This window comes from Rattus rattus, chromosome 1, assembly GCF_011064425.1.
Source record: "Rattus rattus isolate New Zealand chromosome 1, Rrattus_CSIRO_v1, whole genome shotgun sequence".
In the NCBI taxonomy this organism is placed as follows: Eukaryota; Metazoa; Chordata; class Mammalia; order Rodentia; family Muridae; genus Rattus; species Rattus rattus.
The window spans coordinates 168,098,432-168,120,638 of NC_046154.1; the positions used below are offsets into that span (position 1 = coordinate 168,098,432).

At 42.0% G+C, this 22,207-nt stretch overlaps 1 protein-coding gene across 4 annotated transcripts in view; it reads right to left on the reverse strand.

The window, feature by feature from the left end:
• The window catches only part of Ano4 (anoctamin 4), a 398,260-nt gene that overhangs the window by 115,238 nt on the left and 260,815 nt on the right, over positions 1 to 22,207 (reverse strand). For all 4 annotated transcript variants that reach the window (XM_032911022.1, XM_032911030.1, XM_032911017.1 and 1 more), the window contains 2 exons: positions 12,682 to 12,782; positions 9,047 to 9,091 (listed from right to left, as the gene is read on the reverse strand). In XM_032911022.1, the coding sequence (XP_032766913.1) occupies positions 9,047 to 9,091; positions 12,682 to 12,782 (146 nt within the window). The remainder of the gene's footprint in view (positions 1 to 9,046; positions 9,092 to 12,681; positions 12,783 to 22,207) is intronic.

Genomic DNA, 22,207 nt, shown 5'->3' on the forward strand with positions numbered 1-22,207 from the left:
ACACCAGGGAAGTGGCAGGGAACAACAGAACTGGATTTTTAGAACACTATAGGGCTAAACACCAAGCACTTGGGAAACAGCAGGAGGATTGGGAGTTCAAGGCCAGCCTGGGCTACCTGAGATCATGTCTTATAAAGCAAAAGCAAACTAATAAACAAAGCAAAATACAACAATGGAAGGAGGATATTCATACTGGGATCACTGCGCAGATGTAAAATGAAATGGGGACCACCCAGGTTCTAGAAGACCTACTCTGTGATCTATGTTGTTCACAGTAATAGACACTAGCTCTCAAACAAAGTCAGGAACTTCTGTGATTTCTCCTCCTTGGCAGAACTGCTCCCAACGGTTTTCTCCCTCTAATGCCAAGAATTTGTAAATTAGGTTCCATGGTACAAGAGCTTTTGAAGAAAGGAGCAGGGTTGTAGGACCTAACAGAAGAACATTCCGGATGACTCAGATGGGATCAAATTAACAACACGAGAAGTTAAGAGGACCATCTCTAGGTGGAGGCAGGAGAGACATCACAGAGGGGGAGATGAGAGAGCAAAAGAATGATGTGACCCTTGTGGCTGCCTTTGAGGACGAGTAGGACGAGGATGCCTCCCTTTCAGAAGTCAAGATTGACTTTCTACCAACAGCCTGCAAGGATATTGTCTTTAGCCCTCTGGTGGCATCAACTGGGACTATGCCAGCAACCTAAAAAGAGGCCTGGATGCAGACTACCTTCCTAGTGGTCCAGATGAGAGCCCAGGCTGACCTGTATAGTTTTGGTCCTTTGAAGACCCTGAGCAAAGAAATCAGTTGACAATCTAAACTTACGATTCTGACTTATGCTTCAGGTGAATAATTTTATGTTGGTCTGTGCAGGACAGTTTGAGGTAATGTGTTATGTGGATGCAGCTCTTAATTACAGTGTTAGTCTGCCCCGCCCTAGAGGCCAGGCTGGGGCTAGCCAGGCTCCCAAGTTAGTAAGGTTGCCACTCCACAGGTATGTTTCCACCTCCCCGGTAGGGAGAACGGTCCACGTCTCTGTGCAAGGACGCAGTGAATCTGAGCTCCCTAGGGTGCTGTCACAAACACATTTCTGTCTCTATACAGCTCACCTCAGACTTCAACCGCGCAAAGGAGAAAAACAGCCAGTGGGCTGGGAAGCACAAGGCTCATGCTGGAGTTCTCCAGCCTGTCTCTGTGCCACAGTTAGACCTATAATAAGCCGGTCATCTTCATCAAGCTTTAGTGCTGCCATCTCCCAAATGGTCACCAATTATGTGTTCTTTGTGCTAATACGACTCTGTTGTTGGTGGTGGGGGTCAGGCAACACTTCTGTGGGTATATCATTGTAAATGAATGTACCAAGGAACATCATAATGTGCGATGAGTATAAAACCTTCCAGATACAGGGATGAGTTCAGAGCCAGCTAGAGGCTGACTCACAGTCTAGCCGATTAGTTTGCTAACGGTGTGCGATGCTGGGTGAGTGGGAGTGACCAGGCTTGCCTGAGATGATGGTGCCTGTCACCTAGGACGGTGTGAGTATGAATCAGGACAGCGAATGCCAATGCTTACACAATTCCCTGGAGGTGCAAAGGGCCCCACTTAGCGCTGGCTCTTAGGATAAAGAAAATGATGATGACAGCGGGCTTTTGAAGTGCAGAGTTCCAATAGAAACTCAAAGGTTACCATTATCCCCTATATGCCTGGAAGGTGGGGTCACCAGGTCTGCATCACAACTAACAAACATCTCCAAACAGGAGAAGCTGGGGTTTACTGAGATATGTGAAGATGGCGAAATGAGCTAACCAGAATACATTGCATTCACCTCTTAGACTAAGCTTGCTGCTTACTTCTCAAAGTCTCCCTTGCTGGGAGATGGGGTGGAAGGGAGAACCCCGTGAAGCCTTGGCTTAGTGATTTAGCATCGATTTTGCTTGGATACATTGTCACTTTGTTCTGTCTATCCCATTTACTGAGCAAACATCCCCATACGGACTGCACAGGCAAATCAATAAAGAGAAGACGGATTACCCACGTGGGCATGTCTGGTCTGAACACGAGTTTATATCTTAACTACAAGGTGAGTTCCTTTTGAAGAAACTTTTTTTTTTGGATGTGAGTCTGGGGTTTTCCAGTCTTTGTGTCAGCGAAGGTTCTAGGAAAATACCAGAAAAGCAACACGAGCCAATATGCAGGCTCTGGATGAATGGCCTCCCCTGGAGGGTCTTAGGAAGGCTTCATGTAAACCTTAGGACCTTAGGAGTGGTGAAGACTAGAGAAAAGGTCACATGCAAAGGACCTTCCTCACACCTGGCATGCTGGCATGTCAACAGCCTTTTGATAGATTAGCTCACTATGCAGGATCTTGACTGAGAAGCTGTAGTTGTTTCCTGAAGGACAAGAAGAAAAACTTTTCCTTGGAGTCCTTTGAGCCTTAACTACCTACAGGAAGTCAGTCAAGACAAATGACTTGACCAAACTGAATTTATGAAATTGGCCTTCCTTTTAAAATTTTTAGTTTTGAGATTATGATTTTTTTTCCCTTCCTTTTCCTCCCTCCAAACCCTCCTATATACCCCTCCCTACTCACCTTCAAATTCATGGCTTCTCTTTTTCACTAATTGCTATTGGATGCATATCTATTTCTATATCTATCTATAATCTATATCTATAGATTATATCTATATATAATATATATCTCTATCTCTCTATCTCTCTATCTATCTCTCCATCTCTATCTATCTATCTATCTATCTATCTATCTATCTATCTATCTATCTATCTATCTATCTCCTGTTAATTCCAATAATGTTACTTGTATGTATGTTTTCAGGGTTGACCATATAGCACTGGACAACCAGTTGGTAAGCTCTTCTCTGGGGAAGACCATCTCTCTCTCTCTCTCAGCATTCTTCAGTTGTCTCTAGCTCTTTGTGTGGGGTTGAGGGCTCAGAGGCATCCCCATCCAGTTCAGTGTTCATTGGTGGCTTCCTTGTTCAGCTCGTGTCTGCATGGTCTTGTTGGTGAGACTTCATGGTTACAGCTTCTGACATTACAGTCTCCCAGCAAGATCCTGATCCTCTGGCTCCTAAGTTCTTCCCACCCCTCTTCCCACAATGCTCCCCTGAGCTTTAAGTGCAGGAGTGAAACAGGCCTTCTTTAGAGATACTCGCTTTTCCCTAGACCAGCATGTGACAGACTCGCATTTCTAGCAGTGCATTTTGAGAGATGATATAACAGAAAGAAGCTACGGATGAGCTCTTGGTGGTACTTTTTCTTAGCAGAGGTAGCTAACAGGCCTTGTCTGCTGCAAGTGAAGTCCTCCTGCACTGCCAACAGACAGTAGGAAGCTCGGGTTTCTTTTTCCTCTTAGAGCTGGGTCCTCTTCATTCACAGCATCTCCTTGGATAGGAATTAGATATCTTTGGAAGCTAATGCCATTCTTTTAGGTCACAGGGACACTATTTGGATCATAGCCTACATAACTTAGAGACAAGTCCAAGGGGCTCTGGAACATTTACATATATTAAATTTTAGTAGTAGGGATGGAAAAATGCAAGCCATTTCTCATTCTGCCTGTACACTCTTCTGATATGATTGTAATGAACAGAGTCTGTAATGTAGAGGGCCCAGCATTCCTTCTTTCCAGTGTTTCCAGTGTAACAGAGTATACACTTCAGGCAGAAAGCCCACAGTGGGGGCAGAGAGCAAAGGAGTTATGAGACTTCAACTGTAATTGCCTTCAATAATTGCATTTGTTACATTGTAATATTTTCTGAAGATTGTTTTCCAGGATCATCTTATCCTGGAAAAAAATGGGGCAGGGGAAATATGATAAATTCTCTTCCTTTATTGGATAGATAATTTATAATGACTATAAACCTGCCTGGAGATCAGAATCAAAGCAGTGTTTAATAGACCAGGTACATGGATAAAAAGAGCATTTATTACAGATATATGAGCCTGAACTACACGAGTATGTTTATGGGAGTTGGGTGAGTTTATGAAATAAAGATGTTTATGGAAAAGATGTTTTGTTCTTGCTAAAAAAATACTTTAGACTCTTTGATATGTTTATTCTTAAAGGAGATGGGTTGGGTTGGAGAGTCCTCCCATGGGTTAATTGGATTAAATATAACTTATATAGATGAAATTAAACGATAAATTGAGTAGCCACATATGGTATTCCAGGAGCATTTCAGAACACTGAAAGTCAAGTGTTTTGTTGCTGGGGTGCCATTAATATCACAAGTGACAGCTGTTCCTTTGAAATTGAATTTGAGAGTTAGCTACAAGGGGTGGTTCTCTCCATCACTTCAATTAGTCTATCCTGGGAAGAATCACTGAGTGTGTGTGTGTGTGTGTGTGTGTGTGTGTGTGTGTGTGTGTGTGTATCACGCTTCCTTCTTAACTGCATTTTAAGTGAGTCAGTAGACACAGGGCTTTGGCAAATCCTGGTACATCAGTATTGACGGAACCGAATGGCAGCATGGCAGCATTGAAGATTCTCTCCAGAGAGCCCTACCTAATCAACGTGTCATACCACCATTATTGGGGTTTCTTTTATTCTGGCACATTCTTCCAGTAGATTCCATTGCCTCAGTTCTCCCAAAACAGTAATTTATGCATGGACTATCAATGTTTTCGGTTTAGGAAAACATTTATTAAGCTATTCTTCTAGCTCTGGAAGCAAGCTCATGCTCATTCAAACTATCCTCCTTCATACTTGGCGAGCACGTGTTTGGTCATAAATGAAATCTCCTGTGCTTCCCTCCTGTTGCCTCCTGCTCTAAACCCTGGTCCTTCTTTTTTCACCTTCCGTATTGCTTATCAACCCTGCAGTGGACACTCATTGCCTCTGAGGCTTTTCTACTAACTTCCATTCTATAGTTATGGGTCCTAAAAATGTCTTTAGCCTGGAATGTGCTGTGTGCCAGTAATCTCAAAACTTGGGAGGCTGGAGAACAAGGATTTCTGCATGTTCTAGGTTAGCCTGGGCTAACACAGTGAATTCCAGGCCAGCCTGATTACAGAGTGAGATTCTTTTTCAAACAACCAAAAAAACGATACAAGAGACATGCTTCTGCCTAGCCTCATCGGCATCATTTAGTGTTTAAGAGAAACCTAACTCATCAACTGCATCTAGACTGGTTGAATCAGAAACCCTGAGGATGGACCCAGCCATCTGCATTTTTAACAGCTGTTGAATAATCCTGATGCATAATTGAGAACAGCACTCCACAGAGACTGCTACTATAGCCATCATTAATAATGACTTACAAGTGTGCTAAATAGATTCTCTTTTGTCACCACCTATGAGAAGCTGAAGAATGTACACTTCTATAGAAACTTGTCCCTAGTGTTGTTGACATCACCTGCGCCCAATTCTCCTCCTGTTGCCAGAGTGGAGTGTTAGGGTCACCCTCTTCTGTCTCTTCTCATCTCCATAATGCATAATTTAAAATGAAGTTGCCACTGGATCTCTCCTCTTCACTCTTTACGTCTTTCTCAGGAAATTCCACACATTCTCCTGGCCAGCGTTGTGGCTTCTATGCCACTAATGTCCTATTGGATTATCTAGCTTTAATTTCCATTTGGATGGCTTCACCCTCAGTCAGTTCCAGTGGCCTGCAGGACACCAAATGCCCTCAAAATCTACTGAGTCATAATGTGGAATTATTTAAAAAAAAAATCACCATCTTCCTCATCACACATGGTTACCTGCTGGGTCTCTACTCTTAACCTCCAGCTGTATTTTTCCTACTTGTAAGTAGGGAAATTTCCTTTTCAACCCTTAATTTTCAAACACCTGTGAAATGCTAATTGTTACCCTAAAATTTCACCATTTTAGCTACTTTGATTTTTTTTGGTGTATAAGTTACTTTGGGTCAATTTAGAAGGCAGAGCTATGATTTAAAGTAAAGGCTAAAGGAGAAAAATGGGTAGAGGGAAGGAGAGAGGGAGAAAGTGTGAAAGAATGAGAGAGAGAGAGAGAGAGAGGAAGAAGAAGAAGGAGGGAGGTAGAGGAGAAAGAAAGAGGGAAGGGGGAGGGAGGGAGGGAGGGACAGGAGAGAGGAGAGAGAGAGAGAGAGAGAGAGAGAGAGAGAGAGAATATTCTGGTTTATTTTAAAGATTTTTCTAATTCTCAGAGCTGCTGCCATGTATGTCCCTATTTCCAGCATGTTCAACTATGAATTGGATGGCCACCATTTAAGAGTACCATGAATGATTGGACTTGCTGATATTGATATCTAGCTTTGAGATTCTGTTTCCTTTTGCTATCATTTACATCTTATTACCCACCCATCTTTCATTGTTAAGAAAATGTTTCAGTCAAAAATCAGTGTCTCTCATTTTGACTAGACTTCTTGGTGGTGGTCCTCCTCCTCCTCCTCCTCCTCCTCCTCCTCCTCTTCTTCCTCCTCCTCCTCTTCTCCTCCTCTTCTTCTCCTCCTCCTTCTCCTCCTCCTCCTTTTCTCCTCCTCCTCCTTCTCCTTCCTCCTCCTCTTATTCTCCTTTTATGACCATCTTTCCTCCTACCTGACTCCTCTTGTACATGTATAAGATTTATAAATTCATCCGCCCCACAAGTTAGGTACTAGATGCTGAAAATGCGGAACAGAGCATGCTATCCCTGGTTTTCCATACTATCTCAGCGAGGAGATGGAAATGCCTGCCATAGATTATAGCACGTGGTGATGGGGATAAGCGGTACCAATGGGAGAAAAGAAAGAGGCATCTTCGATCTATTCAAAAAGTCCAATCATGGGAGCTGGGGTTTTGAAGACCGGTTATGCATTATCTTCTTCATGAGAGTGAATAAAATACTATCCAGAAGGAGCACTCTGTAATAATATGTAAATCCAAGTTGGCACAATGCATTAATATTGACAGACAAAAGAGGCGAGAGATGAATGAAGAAAGTTTATCCAGGTCTGTTTTAAGCCAAGCATTTTGGTTTCATTTTGGCCAAAGAAGACAGTTTGAAAGGAGCTGCAACAGAGTGAGGAATATGAAATCATGTGCGATAGACAGGAGATAATTAAAGCCCAGAATGGCAGTGGGAGTGAAGAGCAGTAAAAAGATTCTAGAAGTTACCCGGAACAGTACATGGAGAGTTCGAGAGGCTGATTAGAGAAGTACAGCCTCCAGTATGACCCTGGGGTGTAAGTCACACAGTTACACACATAGTGACACATATATGGAGACCATACGGAATATAAGTGATTACTTGGCAAATACAATCAGGACTTGCCAGAATTAGAAGACTGTTCATTAGTGGAAACAAGAACAAAGTGAGATATGAAGTGGGTACAACTTCAGAAGGTGGAAAGAGACAGCAGGCATGTGCACACCTAAGGATATTTCCACAGATACCCCAGATAGCAATCAGTTTTAAACACTTTTTAAAATAGATCCACATTTTATTCATTTTCAGTACTTCCATGGCAACACATCCAGACCCAGTCCCTTCTATTTCTTGCCGGAGCTCTGTCACAGTCTGAGAAAATCACTCAGTTCAATCTCATCTTGCTATTTATTATGAACAAATTAGAAATACTTGAGCCAGAAAGTCCAACCTCCACCATTTCCGGATCAGAGCCTTTAAAGGGCTTACACTTTACTCTGAGTGAAATGGAGTATGTGCTCCACATGCCCTAACTGGTCTAGATCCTCCTACCCCTTCATTTCCGGGTCCTCAGAGCTTTCAATGTTCTTTTTCATCCATTTTATTTAATTTTCGAACATTAGCCAATCATTAACATGCCATTTATGAACATGGGCTGCTCAGGAAACCCATGCTGTAGAAATGACGCGCTTTCGTTTTATAGAGGTGGATACGGAAATGTGGGCGGAGCCTAGAAATCTGTGCTTTAAAATTCCCCAGGTAACTTGAATGCTAGCTGAAACTTGAGAACTATGGACATGGGCTGATGTGTTGTATGAGATTTCCAGGAAAGCGCATCGTGTAAAAAGGCATAATCCACATCACGCTGAATGGAAGTGACAGACCTGTTGCCCAATGGAAGAGCTTCACAGAGAAATTTTGAGAAACCGAAATATCTTAGGTTCTATGGAAGTTGCTTTGCCCACCAGACTCTGCAATACATGTATACTTAAGGACACCCACCAATGTTACTTACCATTCCGCAAAATATGTAAATTGAATATAAAGAATATATTACCTATCACATATATTCTTTATGTCATATATAAACTGTAAACAGTGGATCTAAATATTGAACCTCACTGAATTGAATTACCTAAATGGTTTTCAGAGACACCCAAGCGATCTCCATTTAGGCCATCAGTTCAGCTTGGGGAGGGGGTTAGATTTATAAGATCAATTAAAATTTTGAAGTTAGAGTCCCCGACTGATCCCAAACTGAAGCCAAGTTGAGAATATCATTGACATATTCCCCCTTTCCTTGGCTTCTACTAGAACAACAAGGAAAACAAGCTTTGGAAGGATACAAATGACAGTAAAGTTAACCATCATCCAATAGGGTTTTTTTTGTTTTTTTGTTTTTTGGTTTTTTTATACGCAGAGGGTAGGCCATCAGAGCTCCATAGTAAAGTACAGTCTGATTACCGTATTAACCAAACAATGCTGATACAAGGACTCTCCCTGGACGGAGGAGTAGCCGCCAGCTTTTTGACAGGGAAATCACTTTACTTCAAACTCTCAAATTACATGTACTGCAGGGAGAAATTTACGTGCAAAACAGTAACTTGGAGGCTAGAATTTCTCTGATTGGCTGAGATTTGGGCCAATTGACTCGACAGGCTAGGTAGGCTAAATGAACGACCATCTCAACACACCCGGGGATGACACAAATCGCTCCCAGGGGTGCAGACGAAGGGGCAGACTCTGGGAAGGTCATTTGTTTGATCCTTTTGTTTTGTTTTTCAGGCTAGCGTGAAAGGGTTCTTTCCGGAATGTGTAGGGTAGACACTGTCTCGAGGGACATCTTTCAAGGCTTGTTGCTCCTCGTCATTGTTAGAGTACAGTAGTCAGCAGACCATCAGTACGGAGCATGCTACTAACCTGCTCATGAACTTGTACCGGCGGGGCAGGTAATAGATTTTTCTCCTGGAAGAACAGCAAAAATGAAGCCAGTCGAGAAGAAAACCCATCGTCAGTTACAGTTTGAACTAGCAAGGAAGGAAAGGAGATTGAAGATAGAAGCCTGTAAGAGCTGAAGAAGAAAAAGAAAACTAAAGAGAGATTAACAGTGAGAAGTGTAGTAGGGGCACAGGGCATGCACTTTGAGTCATGAAACCCTCTCATTACTATAGATTTGCAGGGCACTTCTGGCCTGCAGCCCATGGGCAGGGGATTAGTATTTTGCACAGAGTCAGTGGAGCTCCACTTTCATCTAGTGAAATTCAGAGTTGAACGAGGGGCAACATACATAATTCAACAGACATGCTATTCTATTAAGGTAATATTTATATAGCAATTTGGGCTTACAGAACACTTTTATCATGATATTGAAAGAGATATTAAAACCCCATATATTGCATATTTAGTACAAGAAAATATTGCATCAAAAGGCATCTATGAATACCCACATGGGCGTAACCAACTGGTTGCTTATAGGTAAGCTAAACAGGTAAAACCACAGAACCTTGGTGGATGGGGGAGGTACAAGAACAGGACACGATAAAGAGGTCATATTGCTTCACTTTAATTAATGTAAAAATATTTAAATGAGAATCAGTTGACACCTGATTAAACCCAATCTCCTATCCATATTTCAGGTGTCAACTAAGGGATCAGTCACGAAATTGAGGCAGATCATGTGTATGGTCACTATGCTACTTCACTTTTGCAAAGAGGGGACTTTATATATCAGAAACTGTCTGCCACATTTGGGTCAATAGTTGCAGAGAGTACAAAGCCAGATGTTTGGGCCAGGTAAAGTATGGTGTTTGGCAACCCATGTTCTGTATGGTTATCTATCTATCTATCTATCTATCTATCTATCTATCTATCTATCTATCTATCTATCTACCTACCTACCTATCTAATTTGTATGATTCCACATGATGACATATATTTACAAAGCTGTATAGGAGGGAGACATAAGCTTCAGTCTTTAGCTAATAATATGCTAATATCGGTCTGTCAACTGCAATACACACACTAGTAGAAGATGTTGATAACAAAATTGTAGAAGGTGGGTATGTGGGAAGCATTGTACTCTATTCCCAGCTTCCTTTAAACACTCTATTATGTTCAAACCACACATTTATGGGCACATAAGTCCTTAAGAGGCAGATTTATTTGGAATTTCTCACAAGAAACCTGATTTTCCGTTTCATTTTAATGACTGTAGAGTGAAACCAAGTCTGAGATTTAGAAATGCTGTCTACTGAACGTAACAAATTGTGTAAGGTTCTTGGAATGTTGGCGTTCAGCTGGACGGATATCTGTGTATGTTCCTGTAACTACATCAGGCTAGAGCCACGTGTGAAATGGAGGGCAACACACGCCCATCAAGGTTTGCATGCATAGGGTTGTAGTGGGTGATGTTAGGCTTGGGTAAAATCATATCAATATTAATGAGGCCAATTACTGTCATACATTAGAGAGCGTTTTCTCCTCAAATTGTTTTCCTGTAGGAGTTTCAACGTCTGAGGGTAGATTATTACTTGAATTCATTTTCTTCTCACTGCGTGCGTCATAGTCTCTTAATGCTGCATAAGAAAACTCCTCATGCACTTGAGGCTGCACTTCTCTCATGAAATGTGCATGTGATATGTTTCCACGAAGGTGAGGGCAGGCCTTTTGGATGTGAAGTCCTTTCAAGCACTGGGAGGTTTGACTTTCTATTAACATCATTTATGTTCTTTATCATGGAAGTGTGTGCTTGATAAAGAGATTGTATGTTTCAGACTGGGGAAGGAACGGGATATCAATATATATCAAAATATAATTAGAGTGCTTCCCCCCCTTTAAACCATAATATAGTATCAGCTTATTTTAGATAGTATTATACATAGATATATATTTCATTACATATAACATATAATGTATACGATATATTTATAATATATAATATATGATATATATAAGATAGTATATATAAGATATCATGTATAAGTATATATAAGATATAAGATATTATATATCATATATATAAGATAGTAGTTAAATCATTGTCAAATAACAGAATTTAATTATTTTAGCATAGAAACTTTAAGCACAAAAATTGTTTTCTTTTCTCCTTACTGTGCGTTTGCATGTACATGTGTATATATGTGTATATGTACATATGCATATGTGTATATGTATGTGTGCATGTGTCTATATATGTGTATATGCACGTGTGTGCATGTGTCTGCATATATGTGTATGCACGTGTGTGTAGGTATATGTGTGTATGCATGTGTATGTGTACATTCATGTGTGTATGTATGTGTGCATGTGTATCTGTATGTGTGTATGCATATGTGTGTGTACACATTCATGTGTGTATGTGTCCATGAGTTCCAAGATTTTCTTTTCAACATTAAGTACAGAAATAAGTCATAAGACCAGAACTACACTTAATCTATTCTGTGGATTTTACCTTCAGGAAAACAGATGCTGGAAACCCCACCCTATATTCTGACTTGATATTAGGACATAAAGACCAACAGAAAAAATTAAGATGTTCAGAGACATATATTATGGCTTATTGATGGATATTGGAAATTGGCCTTTAGTAGAACTGTAAACCTGCATCTCTCCCTCTCCCTCTCCCTCTCCCTCGCCCTCTCCCTCTCCCTCTCCCTCTCCGTCTCCTTCTTTCTCCCTGTTCCCTCTCCCCGTTCTGAGCTTAGCCCACTGCTGCCAGTTTCTACAACATTCACAGCCCACTAAGAGGCATACCAGGTAGCGTTGATAGCATCTTGCCTAATTCTTGTCATCTATGCTGGTGTTACTGCAGGCTGAAAACCCAAAGTACTCAGCCCAAGTTACACTTGAGCTATCCCTGGCATTAAATCTTTCCGCCTTTGAGGAGATCCCACTGGGGAGTCCCCTACCCCTGTGCCCTACTCTCTCAAGCACATCCTTGCACTTGTAATTTCAGGCTTATTATCTCATTTTGTTTTTGTCTAGCAAATGGAAGATCACATTTCCTTAACCAAAAATAAAGTAAGAATAGCCACCGTCAGATGGAGGCAGATTTATCCTTTTAAACAATCTAACAATCCACACAAAGCATCTTTATTTACAGGAATTATTTGTGCTTGTAGAGAATTTATGACTTCTTAATTTTAAAAATGGGTTTTTTTTTAAAGATTGCATTTTGTGGAATTTCTTGGAAAACAGGTTTTTAATTTGTTTTTCCTGGAAGGGACTGCTCAGCAAAGACCATGGCACACAGTGTCTAGCTGTTCAAAGCCGCAATACTCAGAAATTCTAGAACCGACATGCTCAAAATGCAAATGCCACTTGGAAATGCTCCTTGGTAGCAGGAAGGAGCCGCTGTGGGCATGAAGATTTATTTGCATTTCCTAAACATCAGGAAAGTTTTCTGCCATGATGGCTTTGTCAGCCTGTACTAGGATTTTATTTGTTCCAGGAGAGAATGTCATTAGGTTTACAGTAAAGAAGCAGCAGGAGAGAGAGAGAGAGAGAGAGAGAGAGAGAGAGAGAGCTCTCAGTGGGGGAAACACATTTACACCTACCTGAAAGGCATCCGTACATTCATTTGCTCTGCATATCTTCCAAGGACTTCCCATGGGGCATGCAACTTCACAAAGATAATGTCACTATTTATTAGAGAGGACTGAAACAGAAAAAAGAAACTAAATTGAAAAGTATATCGAAGCCTCCCATGGTTTAAGTGCAGCAGGAACTTGGAATGTATGAACTTGGAGTTTACAATTTGGGGCGTCCTTGGCAATAAGCCAGCCCCTTAAAGTGTGCACGTATTCATTCAACAAACATCCCCCTGGATCGAGTGCTGGAGACCCAGCTATGAATAAAAGAAAGAGTAATGTTTACATTCCCCATAAATATTTAAAAGAAACATATGCCAGAACAGGTTTAAATTCAGGGAGTGGGGAATATTCTGAAGATAAAGTAGTGGGATAAAGAGCTGTCTACATTACTTTAGATAAGAAGTCAAGGAAAGGTCTCTCTGTGTAGGGGACCTGGGCTGAGACCTGAAGGAGGCACAGGGACCAGCTGGGAAGAGAGTGTGGGATGTATGCCAAGGTTAGGAGCTCTGAAATTACTTGGTACATTCAAGGGAAAGGCGTGAGGTGTGCGAAGTTTGAGGAGTTGGATTAGCGGCTGGAAAAGCAAGCAGAAGAAAGTGAAGAGCTCTTCCTAAGCTGTTGGATCTCATGCTTAGAACATAGGGAAGCCATCTTGGCTCTAGGGTTCAAAGATCCCCGTGGCTTCTTTGTATAGAATAAGTTATAAGGTAGAGACGTATTAAATGGAAACTCAGGAGATGGCTCAGTGGCTAGAGCTCTTGCACAGAAGCATGAGAACTGGAGTTTATGGCTCCAGAACCCACGTGATAAAAGACAGATTGGTGTGACCCAGTTGCAATCCCAACACAGTGGGGCAAAGGTGAGCCTGTGAAGTCAAGGCTCAGTGAGAGACCATGTCTGAGTGAAAAGAAGTGGAAATCTATCAAGGACGATATCTGATGGCAACCTTCAGTCTATGTACATACCTCTCCACATGTGTACACACACACATGCGAACACTCATCCAAAACATGCACATACACCACACAGATACCTACTCTCTCTCTTCCCCCAAAGAGTAAAAAAAAAAAAAAAAGAAGTACTCACAGCTGACAAGATGAAATCAAAAGTTGGTGAGGGAGTCTGGAAATGGAGGCAGCAAGGGGACATGAGATTTAAACCTCACACCAGTGAGAATGGCTAAGATAAAAAAACTCAGGTGACAACAGACGCTGGTGAGGATGTGGAGAAAGAGGAACAGTCCTCCATTATTGGTGGGATTGCAAGCTGGTACAACCACTCTGGAAATCAGTCTTGAGGTTCTTCAGAAAATTGGACATTGTACTACCTGAGGACCCAGCTATACCACGCCTATGTATATACCCAAAGATGCTCCAACATACAACAAAGACACATGCTCCACTATGTTCATAGCAGCCTTATTTATAGTAGCCAAAAGCTGGAAAGAACCCAGATGCCTTTCAAAAGAGGAATGGATACAGAACATGTGGTACATCTACACAATGGAGTACTACTCAGCTATCAAAAATAATGGCTTCATGAAATTCATAGGCAAACGGATGGAACTAGAAAATATCATCCTGAGTGAGATAACCCAATCTCTCTCTCTCTCTCTCTCTCTCTCTCTCTCACACACACACACACACACACACACACACACACACACACACACACACAAACACACATACACGAAATAACCCCACATATGGTATGCACTCACAGATAAGTGGATATTAGCCCAAAAGCTCGAATTACTCAAGATACAATCCACAGACCACATGAAGCTCAAGAAGGACGACCAAAGTGTGGATGCTTCAGTCCTTCTTAAAAATGGGAACAAAAATATTCATAGGAGGAAATGGAGACAAAGTTTGGAGGAGAGAGTGAAGGAACGACCATTCAGAACCTGCCCCACCTGGTAATCCACCATATGTAGACAATATTGATGAAGCCAACAAATGCACACTGACAGGAGCCTGATATAGCTGTCTCCTGAGAGGCTCAGCCAGAGCCTGACAAATACAGAGGCGAATGCTCGCAGTCAACCATTGGACTGAGAATGGGGTCCCCATTGGAGGAGTTGAGAAAGGATTGAAGGAGCTGACGGGGTTTTCAACCTCGTAATAACAACAATACCAACCAACCAGAGCTCCCAGGGACTAAACCACTATCCAAAGAGTACACATGGACAGACCCATGGCTCCAGCTGCATACGTAGCAAAGGATGGCCTTGTTGGGCACCAATGGGAGGAGAAGCTCTTAGTTGTGCCAAGGCTGGACCCCCCCCAGTATAAGGGAATGCCAGAGCAGGGAGGTGGGAAGGGGAGGTGGTTGGAGAGGGGAACACTCTTATAGAAGAAGGAGGAGGGGGATGGGATAGGGGGCTTATGGACAGGAAACTGGGAAAGGGAATAACATTTGAAATGTAAATAAAAATATCCAATAAAAATAAATTTTAAAAAAAGAATAAAGCTGGGCTTTATGTCAGGCAGCCCTTTCTCAAGGCCTCTGTGTATTGGGAATGTTATAGCCAAAGTACCTGATAGGCTTTAAATCAATGAATTACTGAGATGGAGAAGTAAGCTAGAACTTCCCAGCCTCAAAGGCCTCTCACAAGTTTGGTCTTTACCTGTGCTGAGAAGGATGTGAATGATGAATGGCAAAATCTTTCCTTGGACTTTGCCCTCATCTCCCTGTAAGGGAGAGGAAAGCAGTAGAAAGATCTATAAGAAATACAGCGATCCGAATAGTCTAAATGTGTAAATCGTCACCGGTTTACCTGTCACCTGTTTACCCCTGTGCATGCTGCATGGCATTTACAGTTTTAAAACACAATTCAAGGATGATAACTTTAACAGGACCTCCTAACTCTCTCTGCTGACAGTTAAGCCTCTAATACTCCACTTAAGTCTTGAACGCTCTGCCAAAACTTCCCAGCCCCTGGTGCTGATAAGTTAGATCCTGAATTCCCTTTCCTTGTTTCTCGTTTCCCTAACTCCTGGTGCTAACAGGTCAGCAGTCCTCAGACCACCAGCCCCAGACCCACACTCCCATTGCAACTTGAAGTGTGCAGATCCCAGGGCAAACCCAGAAATCCAAGACAACATGTTCTCACCAAAAATATCAATCCCAATCAATAATGGGCCCTAAGGAGAATGACCTGGAAGGACTTCCAGGCAAGGGTTCAAAAGAATGGTAGTAACTACATTCAAACAACTCAAAGAGGACAAAGATCTAAAGCATGGATGAAATAAGGAAGTCAACATGAGACATGAGACCAGAAATTGACCAAAAGAATTGCTCAAGAAAAATCAACCTGTAATGATGTTGGAAACAAAAACAAAACAAAACAAAACAAAACAAAACAAAACAAAAAATACCCAAAGAAGCCAAATAAAACTCTCAGTGGGCAGAAAAACCTCAGCAACAGAATGGTCTGTGTAGAATTCTGACTATGTGGACTTCAAGACAAGGTAGAGTCATTTGAACCAGTAATAAATTTTAAAAATCCATGGACAAAAGTTGGGCGAGCATTGGGAAGCCATAAGACGTAACCTTTGGATGTCGGAATAGATAAAGGAGTCACACACAACTTTCAGTAATAACACTGTATATCAGCGATCTCTTTTCCCAAATAAAATGACCCAGACTAACTGAGTAGATCAGAAGACAGGATCTACCTTTTCCCTGCTTCTAAGAGATGTCATATGAAAAGCATATGATAGACTTCCAGTTCAATCGAGGGGGAAAATGACCACACTTAGAGAAGCAGATCTCCACCTGATTGTACCTAGGTTCTGCCCATGGAACTAGAAAAGAACCTTCTTGTGACATACTGTAATTAAAGGGCTAAAAGCACAGGACAAAGCATGGCTGTTGTAAGCTGCAAGAGGGGAAGATCAAGCCTTTTAGGCCCCACAAATAACATCTGATTAAGAAAAACAGAAACGTTTAAAGCCAGGAAAACCCCGTAAGACAAATTTCATGTCCTGAGAGATCACAGCTGTCAACTTGGGTATTATACCCAGCAAACACATCTATTAAAAATGAAGGCGAGATAAAAACAGATTAAAGGAATCTAGGACCACTAAGGCAGCTCTACTCAGGACACTGGAATGCTTCAGTCTGAAGAAAAAGATGAACACAGAGACATAAGAAGTAAATAAGTGCCAGGACAGTTAACCAAAGGAGAGCCAAGAGAACAATACAAAGTCAACCAAATGACAGGAGTTGTTAACACACACAACTTTCAGTAATAACACTGCATATCAGCTATCTCTTTTCCCAAATAAAATGACCCAGACTAACAGATTAGATCAGAAGACAGGATCTACCTTTTCCCTGCTTCTAAGAGACATGGTCTCATCATTTAACCTTAGGGGAAATGGATGGGAAAAGGTACAATGCCAACCAACCAGAGCTTCCAGGGCCTAAGCCACTACCTAAAGACTATACATGGACTGACCCTGGACTCTGACCTCATAGGTAGCAATGAATATCCTAGTAAGAGCACCAGTGGAAGGGGAAGCCCTGGGTCCTGCTAAGACTGAACCCCCAGTGAACGTGATTGTTGGGGGGAGGGCGACAAGGTGGGGAGGATGGGGAGGGGAACACCCATAAGGAAGAGGAGGGGGAGGGGTTAGGGGGATGTTGGCCTGGAAACCGGGAAGGGGAATAACACTCGAAATGTAAATAAGAAATACTCAAGTTAATAAAGATGGAGAAAAAAATAAATAAAAGCTAAAAATACAAAAAAAAATATGGAATTAGGAAACCAGCAGGCATATCTATCCTAATATCTGACAAAATGGAGGTTGGGGAGAGGAAATACTGTGATTCAACTGAGTAAGGAGAGAGAGAGAGAGAGAGAGAGAGAGAGAGAGAGAGAGAGAGAGAGAAGTTACTGTAAGGCTTAGCCAAAACCAAGGATATGTAAGAGAAAAGGCCTATTGAAACCCTTTAGTTAATAAGCTAATTTTAAAAATGCAACTTAAAAAAGAAGAGTTTGAACAGAATTGACCTTTATGGGTGGACGATGTCACTTCCGGAAGACGAGGGTTACTAAGTGAAAGTCACAGTACAGGCATAGGGGTGCCTCTCTAGTAGTTACTGGCCTGAGAGGCTCCTGAGGTCTCCAGAACAACACAGGTTATGGCCTTTGTGTGGCACAATAAGATCCTATCCTGAAGACACCTCACTCCTTGGCTATCTGACACAGAAACATCGCTCTCAAACCAATCGGAAAACTTCCCTACTTGCAAACTTTCAGTGTTGAAAGGGGCGATGCAAGCCGCTAGGGTAGAAAAGAGATCAGCGGTCTCATCCAGCTCTGGACCACGCTACAATTCTGTCCTGCATAACATGCGTCTGCTGGTGCAATAGGGGTGATGCTTATGGGGTAATTAATTGCTTTCTGATTGAATGTGAAGCACTCTATGGGAGGTGATTTCATGTCTGACACGATAACTCTGGTCCAAAACTCACAGCCGGCGAGGTTGTAGGTCCTAGAGTAGAACCTGTTACTGTTACTTTGTTAATGGCCATGCGGTCAGTTTGCCTTTAAGTGTTTATGTGTACAGGCCTGTGCAGTCCTCCACGGTGGTCAGAGAAGATTCTTTCTGTAGTGGACAGCAGTCAGTAGAGACAATTGGTCACAGAGCAGAGAATGAGAGAGTGGATGCCCAGCCCTAAATGGGATGTTTGTATTAACCCATTGCCGCCACTGAAGCCTGGGGAACTCTAGGATAAAGAGGAGGCAGGAAGAACATTAAGAGAGAAGGATGGGGAGGCGTGCTATGACATACTGTCTTCTGGACACAACACAACTATCACAGTCAAGAACTCATAGCAGCCATGGTTACCTGTGCAGGACCTACATAAGATTAAGCAGACCTCAATCGTGGCTTAAATGGTGTAGATGAGTTTTAGGCCCCAACACATTCTAGGGAGGTAATGGCAGTCAAAAGTAGCTGGGGTGGAAGAACCATTGTTTTTTGAGACCATCGGAAGACCATGCTCCAGTGGACGGCCCTATACCTATGCACGTACAGAAAGAAAAACTGGACCTAGTGGGTTATAACAAAATGACAGGAAGTGGATAGGGGTCTGTTGGGGAAACATGGGGGAAATTAGAAGGGGAGATGGTGTGTGGAATGATCGTATTTCGTACATATATAAAATTCTCAAATGTAAGGAAAAGTTTAAAAAAGAATGTCTATGTTTTGGCGGTTGATTAAAAATAGAAGCTCAACTTTATGTTCTCTCTGGGATAAATCTTCACTCTAGGGAAATAAGTATTTTATCATGTACATGAGTGAGCACAGGGCAGGGGACTGGATCTCCTGGGATCGGAGTTACAAATGGTTGTGCACCACGTGAACAATAATGTCCTCCAGACCTTCAGGGCAATGCTGAAATTCACAAGAGAGGAGGGCCAGCATTCAATTTCAGAGTGGCAGAGAGGGATTTGAAAATTCCAACGTTTTGGACATTCAGACTAAAGAGAGGTTTTATTTCCTCACTTGGGACAAGTAAGCTGCTGAGTTTGGAGCTTCTGAAGACAAGGAATATCTGTTACTCTGCCTGTGGCAATGCTGGGTACAGCGGGATCACCTCGCCCTCTTTTTATGAGGCACAAATATTGCCTGTATAATGTGAACAGTTAGACCAGGGCAGGAGAGCGCTGTGAGTCTTGGGAAGCTGGAAGTCACTATTGATGAGGTGACTTTAGGAGTTGACATAGCCTGCTCAAAATGTGACAAGCCAGTGACACTTCACAGTCCATTCTCCTTGCGCAAATCTGCAAACTGAATAGTCAGAGGATGGGAATGCGATCAGGAACTGTGCTGTCCATATGGGACAGACAGAAGTACGTACAGAAGGCGCCAATGTGTTCTAGGTTTCATGTGTTGAAAGTTCCCATATGTTGTCAGCTCCTACATATCGAAGGCTCCATGTTTGGAAGGCTCGTATGTGTAGAAGGCTCCCGTGTGTAGTGCACTCCCATGTGTGGAAGGATCTCATGGTTTGAAGGTACCCATGTGTGGAAGTTATTGTTGTACTGAGGGCTCCCGTGAGTAGCAGGCTCCCATGTGTTGAAGGCTTTGCACCAGTTTACAGGGATATGGGAAAGAGTTGGAACTTTTAGAAGGTAGATCCCGGTGGAAAGAAGTTATGTCACTGGAGAGGCTTTGAACTATTTGTTAGAGACCTGCCCCATTCTGTTTTGTTTTCCCTTCCTGGTCACTGTGTAGTAAACATCTTTGATTTACCGTGTTCTTGTGGCAGACCCAAAAGCAAAAGAGTCAGTGTGGCTTGGACTAAACCCTTTGAAGTGGTGAACTAAAAGTCACCTTTCTTCCTTTATAAGTTTCTCTCGGGTATTGAGCACAGTAGCTCAAAGCTAGGTTTCCGTTAAGATTATTTTTTTCACCTTCCCACAAGAGAGTAAAATTATAAAACACGGGAATGTGATTGATTTGGAAAACATGATAAACACAATCCAACAAACCCTTATTTAAAGAACAATATATGTTTAGAGCATAGCTACTCCACGGCATTGCTCTGATGGCTAGTTTTGCACAAAATAAACAAGCCGGTGGAAAAATGACTACATTGGAGACTGTATAAATACATGCACTAAAATATCCCACTCAAATATCAGCATTGATGCCACATTTGGGGAGTAAAAAAGCCAAGTTCTTTACTGAAATATTTGCTTTGTTTACTAGGATTCCAATGTGGTATGCTCGTGATGTTTTGCGGGGAACTGCAGCTTACGTTTACTTATTTTCCTTGATATTAAAATAGCTTTTATTCATAGTGCTTTGTGCTGCCAAAGCGCATTCATATGTTACCTTGATTTATCCCCCCACAAGCTCATGGGAGAAGCAGGTCAGCTGACTCATGCCCATAGTCCTAGCTGCCTTTGTGAACAGCCTAGCGGCTCTTAGGACACACATTCTTGGACTCGTTCTGCTATTAGCTTATATAAGATAATCATAGACGAACATCCTACTTTAGAAATCAAAGCAACAGAGAATCAAAGGACACCCATGATAGGTGTAAAGGAAACTTAAGCTACCAATGAACCAAAATTGGACTGGGGCTCTTAACATTTATTTTGATTATCTTGAGAAAAATGTTGATCAGTTCCCAAGAATGATGATTGATACCTGTTTGTGGGTTCTGTGTAATTTTGTGTGTGTGTAAATGTAGCCCCTTTACATGACCATGGGGAAAATTTAGTGCCTGGGGTTTATTATTTGTGTTCAACTATTCAAGCAGTAACTAATGAGGCTGCCCTAACGTCATATTTTCTGAGCTCCATCCCTGAATAATAAATGCAGAACGATTAACTGGTAATTATACAATTCATACATCACTCTTTTCTCTCCTGCTAAATGATCGTGCTGCCATTTCAAATAGGTCTCTCCTTGTTATTAAGTGTCCCTTGCCACATAAATCTAAACGTGCAAGTGTCAGAGTGAACAGAAGTGAAAATGAGCTGTGTCATTAAAATACTGCAATAAAAGTCCCTTAGGGTAGAACCTTGGTGAAAAAAAAATGATGGTTTGGTGACAATAAGAAGCACATGCTTAGAAAAACAACTGAAAAAATTATCAAGTAGCATAGGAACTACCTGTAAGAGAGATAGATAAAATACCCATTCCTTTCTTTCATTCAATAGGAAACTATTTAATACCTTCTAAATAGTAGATTTCTAGCAATAAAAAAATTATGAAAATCATACTACCAGCCTCGGGATGTAAGAATTTCAGAAACAAAGACTAAATAGAACAAGAGGAGAGAAAGTAAGTAAATGAATCTGCATATCATAATCTAACACACATGATCTGACTCTCAAAGACAGCCGCTTACTATAACTCCTGACATCATTACAAAGAAATTGGAGGGATCTTGTTTGAAGCAGAGGCCCAGAAGTAAGGAATGGAGGTGCAGGAATAGATTGTGGACTTGGACCTTCTGAAAATGCTTGTCTCCAAATGCCCATGGAAAGGCATCTTATAGAGCATTAGATAAACGAGTCTAGAGTTTCCAGGAGAAGGCGAGCCAGAGATGCAAAGTGCAGCTCGGATAAAATGGGGTTTAAAGCTTTCTTGAAGTTACCACACAAGAGAGCTTAAGTACAGAGCTGCATGTGAGGCCACACTACAGAAGTTACATGGCAATGTAAATTGTGGTGTTGGAGAGCAGAGATCCACACTACCCACTATGAGCTCTGTGATCAACACTACCTTCTGCCAACTCTGTGATCCACACTCCTCCCTACCAGCTCTGTGATCTACACTCCTCCCTACCAGCTCTGGGATCCACACTCCTCCCTACCAGCTCTGTGATCCACACTCCTCCCTACCAGCTCTGTGATCCACACTCCTCCCTACCAGCTCTGTGATCCACACTCCTCCCTACCAGCTCTGTGATCCACACTCCTCCCTACCAGCTCTGTGATCCACACTCCTCCCTACCA